General features: G+C 46.3%; 1 protein-coding gene across 1 annotated transcript; it reads right to left on the bottom strand.

The window, feature by feature from the left end:
* Positions 1-347: 347 nt before the first annotated feature.
* ATP12A (ATPase H+/K+ transporting non-gastric alpha2 subunit) lies at positions 348-18,105 on the bottom strand. The gene is made up of 21 exons (XM_017809860.1): positions 17,900-18,105; positions 16,088-16,234; positions 14,640-14,699; positions 13,580-13,783; positions 12,903-13,016; positions 12,631-12,765; positions 11,892-12,009; positions 11,303-11,571; positions 10,382-10,580; positions 10,047-10,156; positions 9,140-9,274; positions 8,694-8,886; positions 8,328-8,503; positions 7,172-7,308; positions 6,385-6,535; positions 4,178-4,346; positions 3,405-3,559; positions 2,678-2,801; positions 2,258-2,403; positions 1,465-1,598; positions 348-484 (listed from the first exon to the last, which is right to left on the bottom strand). Exons 1-21 carry the CDS (start codon positions 17,906-17,908, stop codon positions 379-381), a joined length of 2,991 nt encoding a protein of 996 aa, XP_017665349.1. The 5' UTR covers positions 17,909-18,105; the 3' UTR covers positions 348-378.
* Between the last annotated feature and the right edge of the window lie 210 nt (positions 18,106-18,315).

Raw genomic sequence — 18,315 nt, 5'->3', positions numbered from 1 at the left:
GCAGGGATCTCTTGAGAATAAAAGTTAAATGCTGGCTATTCTGACAGGGATCTATTGAGAATAAAAGTTAAATGCTGGCTATTCTGACAGGGATCAGTTTAGAATAAAAGTTAAATGCTGGCTATTGTCACCAAAATATTGGAGATGTTGGAAAAATAAGCATTAAAATGTTTGCTTTACACAGGCAAGTTTCTGGATGCTCAGTAGTAAATCTGTGGAATAGTGTGGAAATCATGATAATAATGTCCTTTTTGGTTAAGAAATAGCCCGTTCTGCTCTTCATAATGAATATTCTTCAGTATTTACCCCTGCATGGGCACCCTGCTCCCGTGGTGTGTTTGTCTGTGGAGGGCAAGGGAAGTTCAGCAGCACCAAAACTCACCTGAGAGGTGTGAAATTCAGGGCTGTAACGTGTCCAAGGCCGTAGGTGAGGATCAAAGCAATTCCTATCTGGGAAAATATGCCCACCCAGATGACTTTGTTCCTGCAGGGAAGAGCAAAGAGGAGTTACAGCTCCTTATCCGTGGGGGCACAGCTGGAATGAGCTGCCCCAGGTGGGCACTGGGGACACAGGGTGGGCTCTGCTCTCCCTGGCAGCATTCCCAGCTGGCAGCAAGCTTTGGGATGCACACACAGTGTGCACTGGGAGTGTGCCCAGCGTGACTCAGGTGTTAATGGGAGCAGGAAGTGCACACAGGTGTGGGCTCTGGCCCTGCAGATAAAGGATGGAGAACAAATCGCCCTCCTATCGGGAATGCCCGGGGTGAATGCCTGCTGTGCTCTGTGGCCTCTGTCCCAGTAGATATTTTGAATTCCCTGGCTCCTGTGGGATTGAAGGGTGCAGAGGGTGGCCAGCTGGTATTTCCCCTTCTGGAGTTATCTCAGAGAGCTCCAAACGTGCTATCTGTTGATAACTACATAAAGAAGTTGAGAAAATAATCTGGAAAGGAAACTCCCCCCCTTTTTTTTTAATAGTGAGCATTTTAATGAATGGAGAGTTAGTTAAAAGCTGATGCATTTTCAGGATAATGAGTACAATGCCTTGGTTTAAAAGAAAACCCCTCTCCTGAAGCAGGAAAGGGGCGGGAGGGGAGGTGGAGTAAAATGTTTGTCTGAGATTTGTGGTTGCTTGAGGCCAGACTTGGTCTTTGTGCAAAGGCTGAACGTGAGTGGGTCAAATCACTGAGCTGACCTGCTTCTGAAATGAGCTGGAGGATAACTTGAAGCATGGGTTTAGATTAGATATTAGGAAAGAATTCCTTCCTGTGAGGGTGGGGAGGCCCTGGCACAGGTTGCCCAGAGAAGCTGTGGCTGCCCCATCCCTGGAAGTGTCCAAGGCCAGGCTGGATGTTGGAGCAGCCTGGTCTGGTGGAAGGTGGCAAAGGGGTGGAACTGGATGATCTTTAAGGTCCCTTCCAACCCAACCCATTCTGGGATCCCACGTGTCAAATCTGCAAAACCCACCTAAAAAGGCCCTGCCGGAAAATGGAATTTCTCCGTGTTTTCCTGATGATCAGGTCAGCGACTTGTTGAATGGTGATGCTCACAAAGAAGGCCGTGTAGCCCGTCCACTGCAGATAGGTCCTCTGGTATTTGGTCTGCAAAGAGAAGGAAAAATCAGGGAGTGTTCTATCAGACACTCACATCTCGTGCAGGAGGCTGCAAAACTCGAGAGTAGGGTTTATTTCGGCTCCCAAGGTGGAAATGCAGAGTTATTCCAGATTTAGATCCACAGGGATCAGATTTGGGCCAGTTTTAGTCCAACAGGTGCTGTGCCTGAGTCATGAGGCTGCAGCACGAGCTGGGGGTGAGGAGGTGTTTTATTCATTTATTAGTGCCTTCTGCCTTGTGATTTCTGCAGGATGAGTGAGGGGGAGTGAGGAGGGAAAGGGGGAGGCAGAGACTGCAAAGTACTTGGCAGGGGTGCTGTTCAGGAGCAGGGCTGAGAGATGATGCTTGTGATTGATTTGGGTGGGCTTAAACACACAGTCCAGAGAAGAAGGTGCATCTCCAGAGGCTCTGAATGAGAAAGTGGGCAAACTGCAGAAGAATGAATGGAAGAATGGAGGCTGAATGAAAGCTGGGTGCCAGGAAGCTCTGAAGAGTGTATCCTGAAGGAACATTGCGTGGCAACTAATTATAATTGCATTTAAATCTCATTTTCCTTTCTTTATTTTTGAGAAGAGTATAGAATTTTTGAGGAGAGTATAGAATTTTTGAGGAGAGGCAGTGCAAGGAATTTTCAGTGCTTTCTTACCCACTGCTGTCCATAGGAATCCTCAAAGTCATTGATGACATTGCTTTCCCAGTTGACCCTCACGCCCAGCAAGGTGGAAGGGAGGAAGCCTTGCTCAGCATAGACGGTGAAATAGGTCACAAAGGCTCCCACTGACTGCATGATACCTGCAAAATCAAAGGGTTGCAATGAGGAAGAACCAGATTAAGGGGCACTGGGGAACATGCCATGAGCCTACAGGTAGTTTTAGAGCTCTTGGTGCTCCGAGTTTCTTGCTCCCTGTAGATAAAAACCCTGTTGTGGTGTTGAATAATAGAAGGGAGTTGGTAAATTTGCAGAGGAGGGAGTCGAGTTTCAGCTCTCTGTTTTTTTTAAAAAATGGATCAGCTTGACTCTGTCTTGCTTTGCTGATGCCAGGCAGTGCTTGGGAGGCCAACCTACCGATCTGCAGGTAGGAGTACACAGCCAGCTGCTCGTTCACCAGCCGGTCTTTCCTCTTGTTCCGAGGTCTCCTGTTCATGATGTCGCTCTCAGCTTTCTCGTAGGCCAGTGCCACGGAGGGGATCTGCGGCAGAAACAACCCATCAGAGCCCTGGGGGCAGCACTGGCCCGTTTCTCGGGTGTTTGTCAGCCAAGTTTCAGTTCTCAGGTGGTTCTGTTCACGTGTGCTGCCTTGTCAGGATCCAAAGGGGACAGAAGGATCCCTGGGGTGTTCCCTAGACATGTTTCAATGGTTTGAGGGGAGTCTGAGACTGTTTCCTAGGTCTGGTGATCCCATGACAACAGAAAGAGCTGGAGGATATGAAAAAAGAACATTAAAGGGCCTTTCAGATGCCTTGGCTCTGGTGAAATATCTGGTGTTCATCCCCTGCAGTAACTGCAGTGATTTCTGGGATCTCTTGATTGAAACACCGGTATTTGCTCATTTCTGATTGTTCTTGTCAGCACAGGTTTTGCTTCCTGCTCCCCCTCTGCAGGTAGTTGTTGTTTTCTACTCTTCTTTCTCTACCCCTGGTTGCTTTGAACTTCCTCTTTCACTACCTTGTTACTGGGCTGCAGGGTAAGGCAGGGAAACCTTCCTTTGTTCTGCATTCCCTTTGCACCCAGCCCCTCTAGCTTGATATCCCAGCAGAAAATGACTTCAAACATGACTTCAAACATGACTTACAATGTCTGTGCCCAGGTCGATGAACAGGATGGTGATGGTGCCAATGGGCATCGGAATGCTGGCAATGATGTAGATGAGAAAGGGGCAGAGCTCAGCAATGTTCTTGGTCAGGGTGTAGGCAATGGTTTTCTTCAGGTTGTCAAAGATCAGGCGGCCTGGGGGAGGAGGAAACTCTTGTGTAAAAGTGAATTCTTAAGTGTTTTCCAGGAAAAAAGTTCCATTTTTAGCTAAACGAAGTGAAAACATTTACTGCTTATGTCGACTTTCCTCATATGATTCCTCATGCATTTTACAGGTTATTTTTGTTGTGTTTTTTTTTTTAACTGCTAACCCACCTTCCCTTAGAGCCTCCTGAAAATTCAAGTGTAATAAAAACCCTCTTTCAGTGAGAAAGTTTGAGGGGAAAGTCCCATTCCACACCATGCTGTGGTTTTAATGGAAACCCCAGAATCTTGATGGTGAGAGTGGAGCAAATAACAGACTGAAAATGTAGAGGAAACAATTTGTATTCTAATGGGAACAAGCTGGGAAGTGCCTTTGTCGGGAGCTTGATCAAACAGCAGTAGCAAATCAATGCTGTGTGAGAGAGGGGATGACTTTCATGTGTATGAGTGGAATTAATTCCCAATTTCCCCAAATATCAAAATCACACCTCCAAATCCAGAAAGAAAAAAAAGAGGAGGTGAGTGCAGGGGGGAAGGATCAGGAGGGCTGGCCAGTGCTGTGTGACAGCAGCTCTCAGCTCAGAAAGTGGGCAGCAGCATTATTTTTACCTTCCTCCACTCCTGTGACGATAGAAGCAAAGTTATCATCCAGCAGAACCATATCAGCTGCATTTTTAGCTGCATCAGAGCCAGCAATGCCCATGGCAATTCCAATATCTGCTTTTTTAAGAGCGGGGGAGTCGTTGACTCCATCTCCAGTCACGGCAACAACTGCTCCCTGGAACACACAAAAGGATCCAGATGTGGGTTGGGGAGGAGAGGGGGGTTGTTTGCCCCTAAGGACAGGCTGCTCTCATTACATCTCTAGAAAAAAACACTCTTTACATCTCTAGAAAAAAGATGCTGATGGGAAGCTCTGAATCCTCTTTGTACCCCCAGAAAACAGCCAGGGATCAGAGGGGATGGTAGGAAGGGTTTGGACAGCAACCTCAGACTTTGGTGTGATAATGTCTGTCTCTGAGTTGGTCATTTCGGTTCCTACTCTAGTAGAAATATGGAAAATTCAGGGATGTGATTTCCTACATCCTACAGAGTAGACACCTCAGTTAGATCCACTTCAAATGCAATTAATCTGATAGCTTCTTTCTGTGGAGTATAAGCTGAAAGATTTAGATATCCACCTATACGTATATATATATGGTCTATCCCTGTCTGAGCAGACCCAGGTTCACCTCTGTCATCTGTGGGAGATGTGGTTGACACAACATGCTCTGTCCTGTTTTTTGGGGTTATTTTGTGAGGTGCCAACAGAATCAGACAGGTTTCATCCTAATTGTAAATTATGTAACTGCTGAGTGAGAGCCCATTCCCATCCTATCCCAACACCTTCTGGCCATCACCAGCCTGGGCTGGAATTGCTCCAGTAATCCAAAAGATGGAAAACTCTGCTTATCCAGCTCAGCTTCTTTGTTATCTTCCCATGGAACTATCCTGCAGCTAAAGGTCCTGCTCTAGCTGATGCAGGAGTTTGTGGTTTGATGCAATACAGGGTGTTCCAAGTGAGAAGAAGCCTGACAAAGTGATTAATAGAAATGCTGAGTGTCCTGTCCCTGGGGGGATTTAGCTCAGTGTCACTACCTATAAATAATGCCATGTACAGAAGGGCTTATAAGCTCTAAGCACTAAACATAGAGTGGAGACTGAGTTTTGAGGGGGGAGGGTGTTCCTTTCCATCCTTTAAAGAGCCAAATCTCCCAGGAGTGTGGGTGTCTGAGCAGTGCAGAGCACATTTACCCACCACGTGCCAAACAGAGACCATTCAAAAAATAAGATCTTTCCATTTCATCTCTTTTTTATCTTTTTTTTCCCCCCACTCTCCTGAAAGCAGCCCAGGCTTAAACCCAACGAGCTGATAATGCTGATTGGAAAGCTTAGTGCTGGCATAACTACAGAACTAAAATAGTGTCTTGTGCCATGTCTTCTCTACAAAGCCCAGGCACAGCACTGTGAATCAGCTTTGATTCACAGCATCTACCTGGAAGATGTCATTTCTGAAGGGAGGATCTTTTGGTGGCAATTTGCATCTTGTACAGAGCTCTGTAGGTGTCATTTCTCTGCCTCCTGTGCTGGCTGCACTCCACACTCCTTTGCATAATATTGTGGATGGGACAAACTGTCTTTAAATCCTGCTTTCTGTGGGTTGATTTACAGCCTTTGAAAGCACCAGACATAAGGCTTGGTCGTGAATAAATCACTCTGTGACAATTTGTGGGGTTCATACCTTTAGAATCATAAATCCTTTAGAGCTTTAAGTTCCACGAGTCCAACCTGTTAACCCAGCACTGCCAAGCCCACCCCTAACCCACCTCACTCCTGAACATTCCTGTGGGCAGCAGCACAAGAGATAAGACGAGAGGATGTGGCAGGGTGCTGCTTTTATCTGGGCTGAAAGGATTCCCGAGGGAAGGCAGCTTCCCAAGCAGTGCAGTCTCTGCCCAGGAGGCTTTATGTGCAGCACAGCTGCTTCTCAGAGTTAGAATCCAAAATCCAGACCCTGGCTACAGCTCCAAGCCAGCGAAGCCCAGGGAAAGCTCATTTTGTCGGCAGGAGTTCAGAGTGTGTAGCAGGGATCTGAGTGGCTTGGATTCTGTCCAGGCAGTGTTGGTGGCAATCTGTTCGATAATGTTCCTGCTCAGTGCAAAGAGTATAAACAGAGCTCAGGGAGCGCTGGGAATTGCCTTCCACCCTCTCACCACGCGGCTGATACCCGGGGAAAGCTCCTGAAGGGCATGGAACCTTCCCCACCTCTTACTCACCTGCCTCTGGCAGCCCTCGACTATAATCAGCTTCTGCTGGGGCGATGTCCGAGCAAAGACTATCTCGGAGTGGTTGCACAGGACCTCATCCAGCTGCTCCGAGTTCATGTCCTTCAGCTCCATCCCATTAACCACGGCTGCTGTAGCTTCCCTGCAAGAGCCGGGGGAGAGCTGGGTGAATTTTCGAATTAAAAGGCTCAGATAAAAATAGTGCGCTCGTGGAAAGCACGTAAATGCAGCCGGATAGTGGGGAAGCGGCAAATTGAGGTAATTTCGGAAGCAGTTTGTTGTTAATCAGCAGGTGTTGAATGAAAGGCGCCGCAGAAATGCGGAGTGAATTACAGTTACCTGGATACGGAGGGGAGTCATTGAAGCTTCCTCCCGAGCAGCAGAAAATGCATTTTAAAGAGGCCTCTCAGTGGGAGGGAGGGACAGCAGAAGGAGAAGACATCCCTTCTATAAAGAGCTTTTATCCTTCCCTTGTGATGCTATTTTTTTTTCCACATTTGCTGGGTGAAAGAGGAATTTGGACTGATGGTCCTTGGGTAGCTGTGATTCTGAATTTTGCTTTATGTGTTTATGTGTGTTTTGTCAAAAGGGCTGTGACAGTGAATCAAACAGTGATCTGTAAAGGATAATTTGCTGGGTTTTCTTTGAGAAAAAAGATGAGAGCCAGCGAGCTGTTTAGGTAGGGATGGTACATGGGATGGAACTGGGCTGTAAAAGCTCCGTGGAGGGAGCAGGAAAACGAGCCCACAGGTATTCCCTGCGCTCTGTTTGCTCTTACCTCCTGTTGACTTGCTCCACGGGAATGTTGAGGCGCTTGGCAATGTCCTCCACGGTCTCACTGGTTGCTGAAATGATGCCCACGCTCTTGGCAATGGCCTTGGCCGTGATGGGGTGGTCGCCAGTGACCATGATAACCTGGGCAAGGGACAGGCACTGGGGTGAGTGACAAACGGGTATGCCCTGGCTGGGGCGAGATAAGGTGGAATATCTATTGTTGCAAGCCCGGGAAGCAGTTTAGGGTGGGAAAGCTGTGCTATGTGAATAACAAAGGGAGACTATGAGCAGTAATTACTGAGCTCCACGTCGACACCAGGACTCTGACTCTCCTTATTGAGGCTGTTTTATCAGGGCTGTAAAGGAAGAACTTGTCACAGGCAGCAAGGTGAGAATAATGCAGAATTAAGAAGCCTTTATATAAGGATCTATATTGGGTATGTTCAATGGTGAGAGCTCCTTGGAATATTGCATCTTAAAATGGATCCTTGTGACTGAGGTGTCCTGACAGATAAGACACAGCCTTTTCTTTTTCTTTCCTCGAAGAAAAGCTGCCAGATCTGTCTTCAGACTATAGAAAATTTCATCAGGCTTGGGATTCATCTCATCTGAGATCTGCAATTCCAAAGATGGTTTTCCTTTACTTAGACAGATCTCACCTCTGCTTGGAGCTGAAAGTTTACCTGTGGATCCCCTAGGAGTGAAATGAGGGGAATTATTGTTTCACATTCAACCCGAACAGTTTTAAGATTTGTGATTCCTGTGGATAAAAGTTCTGGGCAAGTGTAGCCCTGGTGTCCTGATGCCTTCTCAAGAGTTGCTTCTGTCACTTTACTCTGTTTACAAGTAATTGTAGCTGGCATGGCTTCTGTATTCTAGCAATAGGTCTGATGAGGCCCTATCTGAGCTTTTGGCAAGTTTGGATTCCCAGTTCTGGGGTTCTGTGCAGTTCCTGCAGCCAAATTCCCACTTAAATTAAACTGTTTTGCCTCTGGTGGTTTCTTTAAGTTACAGTTCTAGGGTGTTATTAATGAAAGTTTAGATTTTTGGGGGCTGCTACTTGAAAGATACTTCATGACAACGTGGTGGAAGTTCTTAAAAGCTCTATTATCCTGAGTATTTCTGTAGGATCACCGTGGTTTTCCCTGTAAAACCCCTACCTTGATCCCGGCACTGCGGCATTTGGAGACGGCGTCTGGCACCGTGGAACGGGGTGGGTCAATCATGGATAAGAGCCCAACAAAGCACAGGTTGGAGGTTGGGAAGTTCATGGAATCGGTGTCGAACTGGTAGGTGTCTGGAAACTCCTTTTCAGGCAGGTACAAGTGGCAGAAACCTGAAAAGAAACTCGGGTTGGTGCGATGCACAGCGGGAGAAAGAGGAGAGTTTTGCTGTGTGACACCGGGGTTTGCTCTTGCCCGCAGAACTCCAGTGCACTCAACCACTTTTCCAGACATGCTGGATGTGCCAAGACTTTAAATCCCATTTTCCTGCAGTTCTCAGGCAGCCCCTCCAGCTGGACTCACCCAGCACTCTCTCTCCCATGCCCCCCAGCTCCATGTAGGCTGTCTGGAAAGCTTCTGCCTTCTCGCTGTCCAGTGGTTCCTCCTTGCCGTTGATCATGATGGTGCTGCACCTCTCCAAAATCCTCTCTGGGGCCCCTTTCATCACCAGCAGGAAGCGTTTGTCACTGGGGTCGTCGGTCTCGTGGATGGAGAGCTGTGTGCCAGAAATGGGAAACGGGTTGGAAGAGCAGAAATGGTCCTTTTTTGCTCCTAGTTTTCCATGGAAGTAATATTCTCTTCCACAAGAATATCATACATTCCATCAAATGTATTATGCTTGCTATTATAACTTGCTATTTACTGCATTAAGACTTCCAGGTCACAAATAGTTGCATTAGACCCAGTGATAGAAATGGTTTAAGCTGGGATAAATCCGGCATAAAATGAATTCCAAAAATGAAACACACCTGGAATTTGTTGGTAGAGTTGAAAGGAATTTCAGCCACTTTCTTGTTCCGTGCTCTGATATCCATGACATCACCCAAAATTACTTCAGAAAACTTAAGCAGAGCTGTTTCAGAGGCATCTCCCACCACGACTCTCTGCATGCACAAAAGAAGGAACAGTTTATAGCTTTTGTAGTACTTTTGCACTTCTGTGATTCAATAACATGTTTTCTGCTTTAACAGCAACGAATCTACAATGAATCTTCAAGCTGTCCTGGAAAATTATGACAGTAAAAATTTGGAATATCTGGTCTTGCAGTTAGAGCTGAGCTACAGCCAAGAGAAAATCAATGTTTGATTCTGGAAGGCAGATTTGTGAGCACCCTCAGGTTCATGTGGTGGCTTTGTGACACAGTTCTAGGTGACCTAACTGAGGCACGAATCCAAATTACCTTGAGGAAGGCATTGGTGAGTAAACAGCAGAAATCAGGGATATGTTCTGGTCGTGTGGTCACTGGAATTTACTGCCTTCAAGCAGTCAAGTGTAAAGACACTCATTAAGGCATGTTTACCTTTGCTATATTAAATTAATAGTGTAGTAATTATTAGTGTAGAGATTCTTGCTGCTTGTGTTGCCTTTTCCCTCACAGGCACAGCTGTGTTTGGACAGTACTCCCAGGCATGGATTCTTGGGGATATCCTGTGAAGGGCCAGGAGCTGGAATTGTGAATCCCTTCCAGTTCAGGATCCTCTGTGATTCTATGATTCCCTGCTCTTGGCTATGTGGGGTTTTTCCCCTGTGTTAAGTGTTTTGTGAGTGTACAGCAGTGATACCACTGTCAATGGGAACTCAGAGATTCCTAAAGCCGAGCAGAACAAATTGTCCCCTCAGAGGAAGGGAAATAAGCTGGTGTGAAGTGGGCAATACCTTCATTATGGGGAGGTTCTCCTGGCCTGGCCGGAATTCCGCCCGGTTGCAGAGGGTCACGATTTTGGATAACGCTGTCCACGACGGAGAGGTTTGATCAAAGGGCTGGGCTGGGAGAAGCAAAACACACATGGCATCCTTTAGCCCACTGTGGGATCATTGCATCCTACAGCACACTATGGGATAGAGGTAGAAGCTTAAGTGTGAAACAGCAGAATCGGTGTATTTGCAGAAAAAAAAGTTGCTCTTTCGACAGGTTCTTTTAGAGAAAAACATTTTGGCCCAAACTTTTCCAAGGAGTTGCCCCTTCCCACATCCCCCATTGCCACATTTACTTGTTTGGTCTTCACTGGTGTCTGCTGAGTAGATCTGATTGTCAAACCAGAGGTGAGCCACAGTCATCCTGTTCTGGGTGAGGGTCCCTGTCTTGTCAGAGCAGATGACGGAGGTAGAACCCAGAGTTTCCACAGCTTCCAAGTTCTTCACCAAACAGTTCTTCTTGGCCATGCGCTTGGCTGTCAGGGACAGACTCACCTGGCAGGAGCAAAGAAGTCCAGCTGTTAGTGAGGGATGATTAGAGGGGTGTAGTGAGGTTACATACTCCTGGGATTTGTTGTGGGTTTTGGTTTTGGAAGAGAACATTTGAATTTTTTTGCTTTTGATTGACTACAGTGCAGGTTTTTTTCTCTCTTTTTTAAAACCCTAAGGTTTGGCTGTAATCAGCACAAGTGCATTCCATGCTGAGAGGAACCTGCTTGCCTGCTGATAGAAATAAGAATATCTTAGCAGTTAAGAGGCTGTTTTAACTGGAAGAACCTGCAATGGGGGGAGCTCCTGGTCACCAACTTAACGAACCCTGAAATGATTCTCTTCATTGTTGCACTGCTGCTGGTGCTTTAGAGCTACCAGTGCTCAGCAGTGCTGCTCCTCAGCCAGGGATTTCAGTGATGCCACAGATGTGTTAGTAAGTGGAGTTTTCATGCATCTTTTAGGGTACAATGTCCTCCTTTCCAAACGGGAACAGGCTATGGGGAAATGAGTCGTGTCATTCTGCTGGTCAGTGATTGAGGCAGAACGGTCCTTGAAGAACCTCATTTCAGACTGGTTTGTTGGTTTTAGGATTAATGACTCAGTTATGCCGGAATTCCCAAATGAAGTGTTTATCCTTTCAGTTTCATGGGGGGGAAAAAACCAAAACACCCTCTTTCAAAGACAACTCAGACAAGAACTGGAGTGGCACCCGAGCCCGCACTCACCGTCACCGTGGCCAGCAGTCCCTCGGGCACGTTGGCCACGATGATGCCGATGAGGAAGATGATGGAGTCCAGAATCGGGTACCTCATGGAGACAGATATGATGAAGAAGAGCACCCCGACGGAGACGGCCACTCCTGCCACCAGGAAGACGAAGTGCTCGATCTCGATGGCGATGGGGGTTTTCTCGTTGCCCACCCCCGAGGCGAGCGAGGCGATGCGGCCGATGATGGTCCGGTCCCCGGTGTTGATGACAATGCCAGTGGCAGTGCCTGCAGAGACAGGGAGAACTGTCAGCTCCAGGACAGACAGGTTCTTAGAGGCACCTGCAGCTTGACATTCCAAAGGATTATTGATGGAAAACCCACAGGGAAGCCACAATTAATTGATTGTTGCACGCACGACCAGGGTACTGTTCAGACAAAGCCCTGCTGGATGATACTGTGACCATCCTAGTGCTTTAGGTTTTATTTTGTTCTTCTTGGGACAGTAGTTTCTTGTGAGCAATTAAACCCCCCTGGAGTTCCTTGCAGCAGAATTGCTTCAATGATTTAGCAGGACCCTTTCTGGAGGCCCTTGTCTCTGTACCCACCTTCCACACAGGTGGTGGAGTAGAAGGCGATGTTCCTGGTCTCCAAGGGGTTCTCGTGGGTGAAGTCACAGGAGCGGGGCTGTGGCTCTGATTCCCCTGTGAGTGAAGAATTGTCCACCTTTAATGAAATGGAGACATGCCCATGTTAAGGTTAGTAACACACAGTGATGTTTGGCCCAGAAGACAAGGTGGCAACATATTTAATAATCAGTGACAGGACCACAAAAACCTCTCAGTGCCTTTTCTCTGAGTTCTGTTGTCACTGACAGAGACTGTTTCTGTGGGAATTCAGTTTAGTCAATGCCGTGTGTCTGTCAGAGGGATTTTCAGTAGAAGCCTGAAAGAAAATGTGGTTTGAAAACCTTCTTTCCACGTCTGTGGAGGCTCTTAATGATGTATTGGTGTATCTGCCTCTGTCCTGGCAAAGAGCATTGCTAGAATGTGGTACGGACCTAATGGCTTCTTTTGATGTTCAGGGAGTGGAGATGTTAGTCCTAGATGAGCATCACAGCATAGCTTTGCTCTCTGATTTAACCAGATTATATCTATTAGAGCTCTAACAAGTCCTATTGGGTGTGCAGAAATTCTTTTTATGTAATCCAAGCCTCTAAACTCTGTTTCCCCTCTTTCTCTGTGCCCTTCCAAGTCCTGTTCGGTCGTGCAGAAATTCTTTCTGTGTAATCCAAGCCTCTAAACCCTGTTTTCCCCCTTTCCCTGTGCCCTTCCCAGCCCAGCTCACCTTGCAGCCCTGAGCGGAGATGAGGCGAATGTCCGCTGGGATCCTGTCCCCGCCCTTGATCTCCACAATGTCTCCAACCACCAGCTGGTCCGCTGGCAGCTCCTTCTTCTCTGCATCTCTGATGACAAGAGCTTGCTGAAAGACATAAGTGTGACAAAAAAAAAATCACCCTCTGCACCTCCTGCCAAGGGGTGCAGGCAGGTCGGGCTCGTTGTGCTCCTGCCGCTCCGAGGAGCATTGTTGGGGTGAACTCTCATCTCAGGGGTTCTCACCTGGGGGATCATCTTGCTGAAGCTGGCCATGATGTTCGTGCTTTTGGCTTCTTGATAGTAAGCAAAGATTCCAGTGAGGATGACAACCAGGGCCAGGACCACTCCAAGGTAGAGCTAATGAATAAAAGGCATAATCCAGTTAATTCGAGACAAGTGTTCAGCTATTCCTCTGCTGGAATAAACCACAGTTCTCTGCGATTTACTTCAAAAATGAGGTATTGGTCAGTTTAAAAGATAGTTGAAGAAAAGAGTTTTCAAGTGATCTAGTAAAGCTTTTTGATTATAAAAAGGGCTTTTAATAGCAAGGTTCCCATGTCTCTAAAAGCGTTCTCTGAACTGTACCTGACACAAGCCCAAACAAATTATACTTCTAGCAGAGTGTAACTCATAAGGGAATTAATCAAAGACTTTGGAGTTCTTTGTGGACTTCATTATTGCTCTTGTGAGTACTCAAGTATTGCAATTATGCCCAGTGGTTATAAAACCTTTGCATAGTTACTCTCTAGACAGAAGTGGTATGACAGGTATTTGAGGTTTTATCAGAAGTGTTCAGTCGTAGAGGGAGAGTCTTCAAGAGTAAGAGGCCTCCTTGTAGTTACTGAGTAACTGTGTAGTATTTAAATTACTTAGATTGTCACAGGGTCAAATACTCACTTTGTGGTTATTCATCTACTTACATTGTCAAAGGGTGATTCAGCTTTCTGGACAAGCTGGATGGCAAAAGAAATCCAGGAGAAGACAGCTCCTATCCACAGGAGGATGGAAAACCCTCCCACCATCTGCTTGAGGAACTTCACGATTTCGGGAGTGGCTTTGGGAGGAGTGAGGGCATTGGGACCATCCCGAGCCAGAACCTCTGCTGCTCTGGCACTAGAGAGACCCTGCAGAAGGAAATGGCATGTTTAACATGAAGCCACAGAGAAAAACACAACTTATTTTGTCTCAGAACAAAATGCACAGGCTGTTGTTTCTGTGTTATTTGCGTCACAAATCAGCCGCCGTGACCCGCAACCTTGATTCCCAAACTTTCTGATTTCAGAGTGGCTGCTATTAGTTATCTGCTACAAAAAACCCCAGATATTTCTTTACTGGAGCACTGGGGCCATGTCCGATGGGAGTTTTAAATCTGGTGGTTATAAATCAAGTACACCTGGGCTAAGTGTTTGGAAAGCCAGGGAAAAAGGCACATCACTTATTTTGCTGCTGTTTTTGTATTTCCACAAGGTGTTTGTAGCTCAGGGCTTTCTTGAAATTCTTGTCTGTGCTTTGCCCACATTGCAGTGCTTTCATACTCAAATGTCAGGTGTCAAAGGGACTCAGGTGCACAATTTCTCAAACGTAATATTTCCTCCAAAACCAAGTCATCCCATGCAGACTTTTGCTATAAGTTGTTACAGGCACTGCCAGTGAGAAATGAATTGCAGTGAAATCAAAATATCAGATAAAAGCTTTAGAAAAGCTGAGATGTTGGTGCAAACCCCGAGGCCCCGTTTTGTGCAGGGATTTTGGTTCCAAAACAGCCTTTTTCAGACTTGAGGGAAGCTCCACTTCAAATCCAGGTCAGAGCTGCACATGGACTTGCTGGTTTAGGCTTTACTGGGAGCATGGATGTAGGCACCCACACACATCTTTTAATGCTTTCCTACTGCTTCTGGAAGCTTTGGGGAGCCCAGAGGCTTTGGGGAGCCCAGAGGCAGCTGATTCAGGCAGTTCCTTAATGATGCCCCGTGGACTTACTTTGTCGATGCTTGTGCCATACTTCTTCTCCAGGTCCGAGACGCTGAGTTTGTGGTCATCCTGAATTCCAAAAGGGAGAGAAAATGGGAGTGAGCAGAATGTCAGCCCGCTGAAATTTGAATTTTGACATCTGGAGAACGCTCAGGGATCTGGGACCACGGACCCAGTTGCTTGTATAACACCCCACTTTCGTTAATAGACAACCTGCACATTGGTAAGCAAAGCATCTTCCACTGGAAGATGATGTTTTCTTTTGATTTGCAGAGTGCTTTTGTAAATAGCTCCCTCCTCCAGCAAATCTGTCACAAGAACAGGATGGTGTGTTCGTGGTAATCCTGCCTGCCACAAGTGTCTGTGCTTCTTTTAGATAAATAACTCCTCTTTGTGTGTGCTACAAGGCTCAGCACCACAGGCAGTGGCAGAAAACGTGTGACAACAATCTCTGCCCTGGATTGCCAAGGCAGGGGATGTGAAATTATCCACCAGCAAGTGTCACAGAGAGAGGCAACAGGTTTTAACCACAGTTAAAAAGGGTGTGGGAGAGGGAAATCTCAAAGCTCTTCTCCTTTGCCTGCAGTGACACCTCTGTGGTATCGTTGGCCTAATTATATCCTGTGCTGAGCTGAGATTTAGAAGCCAAGAATTTGAGAGATCTCACAGTTGTTTTCACGGGGTGATTCATGGGCATTTGGATGAGTCAATTCACTTGTCTGTGCTTTGGTTTCTCTTTAGAAACAGGAGGGTGATGTTACATCCCCTGGTGGCAAAGATAAAACGGCCTGGGAACTGTTTAGCTGGAACTGGGCACATCACGGGCACATGATGGGTAAATTTATCACAGAATCACAGAACCAGTGGCCCATTTTGGGGTCCTTTCCCTCTGAAATACCATCCAGGCTGTAAAAAGCCTCTCCTCCGAGCCGCTCTCAAAGCAGCTCCAAAAAGAGGTCAGTATAATTACCCTCATCTTTCAGATTGGGAAACTGGAATGTGTGGAGAGGAAGCAACATTTCCAAGAGCAGCCAGCAGCTCTGGAGCGAGCCAGAAGGAAAACACAGGTTTCTTGGGCTTAGTGCACTGTCCTTGGAGCACAGTGCAGTTAGTTTGGGGGAAAAAACCCGGGCTTAAAGCTGAGACATGCTTTTGGATGTGCTGGAAATCTCTGTGCCTTTCCCTGTGTCTCCTGGCTGCCTGTGCAAGAGGCAGTTGTCAGGAAATACTGGTGACAGTTATTCCATCTGGGGAATAACTCCTTTTTTGGGGAGATAATGTTCTGTACCATCGGTGGCTTAATTAAACCAGAATCAATCTTTCATTTTAGGTATTAATCTCGCCCAACACTTTCCTGGCACACTCCAGGGGTGTGAGGAAGCAAATCCTTCCCTGTGTCAGGATTTTCATTCCCTGGATTTCATTGGCAGGTGTAATGGGAGCTCAGCAACACTCACCAGGTCCAGCTCTTTCTTAAGTTCCTCTGTCTTCTTGTTTTTCTTGTTGCCTTTTAAGTCTTTGTGCTTCTCATCTTCATCTTCAATCTCTGTTTTCTGTAGATCTTTTGTCCCGTAGATCTCAACTGAGTAAACATCAGACCTTTTCTGTGGAAGGCCACAAAAACCAAGTCAAACTCTGACAAATCTGCTTTTTGTAGAAAACCTACAAGTTACTGCTGTCCCTCTCTCCTGGAAGCTTAAAGTGTTAATTCCTGTCCTATCCTGGGATCCACCCAGTGTGTGTTACAGTGATCATGGGCAGGACTTCACCAAATGTGAATTACAGAGATTCCTTTAGGGATGTGCAACACTTTTAGCAGTTTATGGTCCAACACCAAGTGTGGAAACACTACCCAGGCTCCCACCACTGCCAGTGAAAACCATCCAGTCCTTTATCAGCTCCAAGAAGAGATCAGTGGAAAAGCAAAAGATTTGCAACAGGAAAGTGGAGGGAAAATTTATTCATTGAGAACTTGCTTGTTCCCGGGGCTTTTTAGACACATAACTTGGAGAGTTAATTTTTTAATTAAAGTTAACATTTACATATTTATATTTACACTCAATCACAAGTGAGAGATGAGGCAAACACCACCTGAGAGCCAGGGAGAAGCCAGTCTGCTTCTTCTCACACAGAGCTCAGAACTAACGGGGAGTTAGCAGAATATTCCCCTATTTTTGCCAGGAAGCTGCTGACCTGGGGATGCTGCTGAACCTCAGATAATGTTTTGCTCTCAGGGATAACTTGGGGGTTGTGCTGTTTCCTAATTTCATTAATAATTTAAGTTAACAGTGTGGTCTGAAGGGCAAACTTCCTGTGCCACTGATTTACCAGCTCCTGTAATCATAACGTTCCAGTTCCTAATTATCTTGTAAACTACGTGCCAGGCCTTGGAAGGACTATTGGGTGACCCCATTCCGGAGGCTTCCTTATGGATTAAGCACCAGAGGGTCAGGAGAATCAAAGCAGAGAGCTCAAGTAATGGAAATAGCAAGGAAAAAAAAATAATAATTGGGGCATCTTAATGTTACTTAATACTGTTCTGAACTCAAAATTGGCATCTTACCCTCAGCTGCCCTTTAACTGTTGGAATATTCAAGTCTTGGCATTGTATCCCGAGGAAGGGAAAAGCAAAGAGCTGGGGAGTAGTTTGGGGATTTAAAAGGCTGAAATCCCTTTCTTAGAGCACTTGAGTTTGGTGATGAATATCCCAGAGAAGGGACATGTCTGTTACAAGAGGTTCTATTTCTTTCTAGCATGCTGAAGATTCACAGTCTGCTTTATCTATTGGGGTTTTTTTTCTTCACCTTCCTCCTTCTCCTCCTCCTCCTCCTCTCTTTAACTATCCCACCCAAAAATCTGTTCAGCTTTTCAAATTCCTATAAAGGAGAGAGACCAGGAGAGAATGAAAACAGCTCTCTACTGTGAGAACTTAGCAGTTGGAAGAGCATAATAAAGAAAATTAATGAAGTTAGTAGAATCTATTGGTCACTTCTATGCATGATCTATGTTTAACCCTTAACCTGCACATTTTCATAAAATCTCAGATTTTGGCACTTGCAGGTGCTCATGAACCTGTGGATTATCAAACCAGCCAGTCCTGGAATTCTCCCCTCTCCAAACTGATCACTCCCAACAGTGTCTGGTATTAATTCAATTTTTCACCTAGCTTGTATTTATAGCATACATTGGCATATTAAATCTTAAATTCATGCCTTTTCTTAAGAAGAAACACGAATGCAGGAGGGGCAATCCCTTGCAACTGTACTCACCTTTACCATCTTGGTGAGTTTATTCCTTTCCTGATGGAGTGAAAAAGTCTCTGGATGAAAAGCCAAAGCCCAGCTGGAGGTGAAGTGGCTCGGAGCAGCTGGAGTGCAGGAGGTGGTAGGTCCCTCTCAGACGGCCAGCAGGTGTTAGCTGGAATCCTGCTCCCACCTTGGCATCCTCCAGGCAGGACGAGCTCCTTGTCCAAAGCCTGTGGAGAAAGAGCACTGTTTGCCAGTGCTTTATAAATCAGCATCTTGTGCTGCCACTCCACCCCTCCCCTTCCAGGTCCAGCCCATCTTCTGTTTCACCTGGAGTAGGTGGAAAAATACCACAGTAATGGGCATGTGGGTTTCAGGTCAGATAGGTTCTAATTATTCCCTCGTAGTGTTTGCTCACAAGTAGGGAACAGGTGTATTAT

The sequence above is a fragment of the Lepidothrix coronata genome, unplaced genomic scaffold, assembly GCF_001604755.1.
Source record: "Lepidothrix coronata isolate B3197 unplaced genomic scaffold, Lepidothrix_coronata-1.0 Scaffold27, whole genome shotgun sequence".
Lineage (NCBI taxonomy): Eukaryota > Metazoa > Chordata > Aves > Passeriformes > Pipridae > Lepidothrix > Lepidothrix coronata.
Note: the sequence above shows the minus strand (reverse complement) of the source record. Positions and strands in the feature narration are given on the sequence as shown.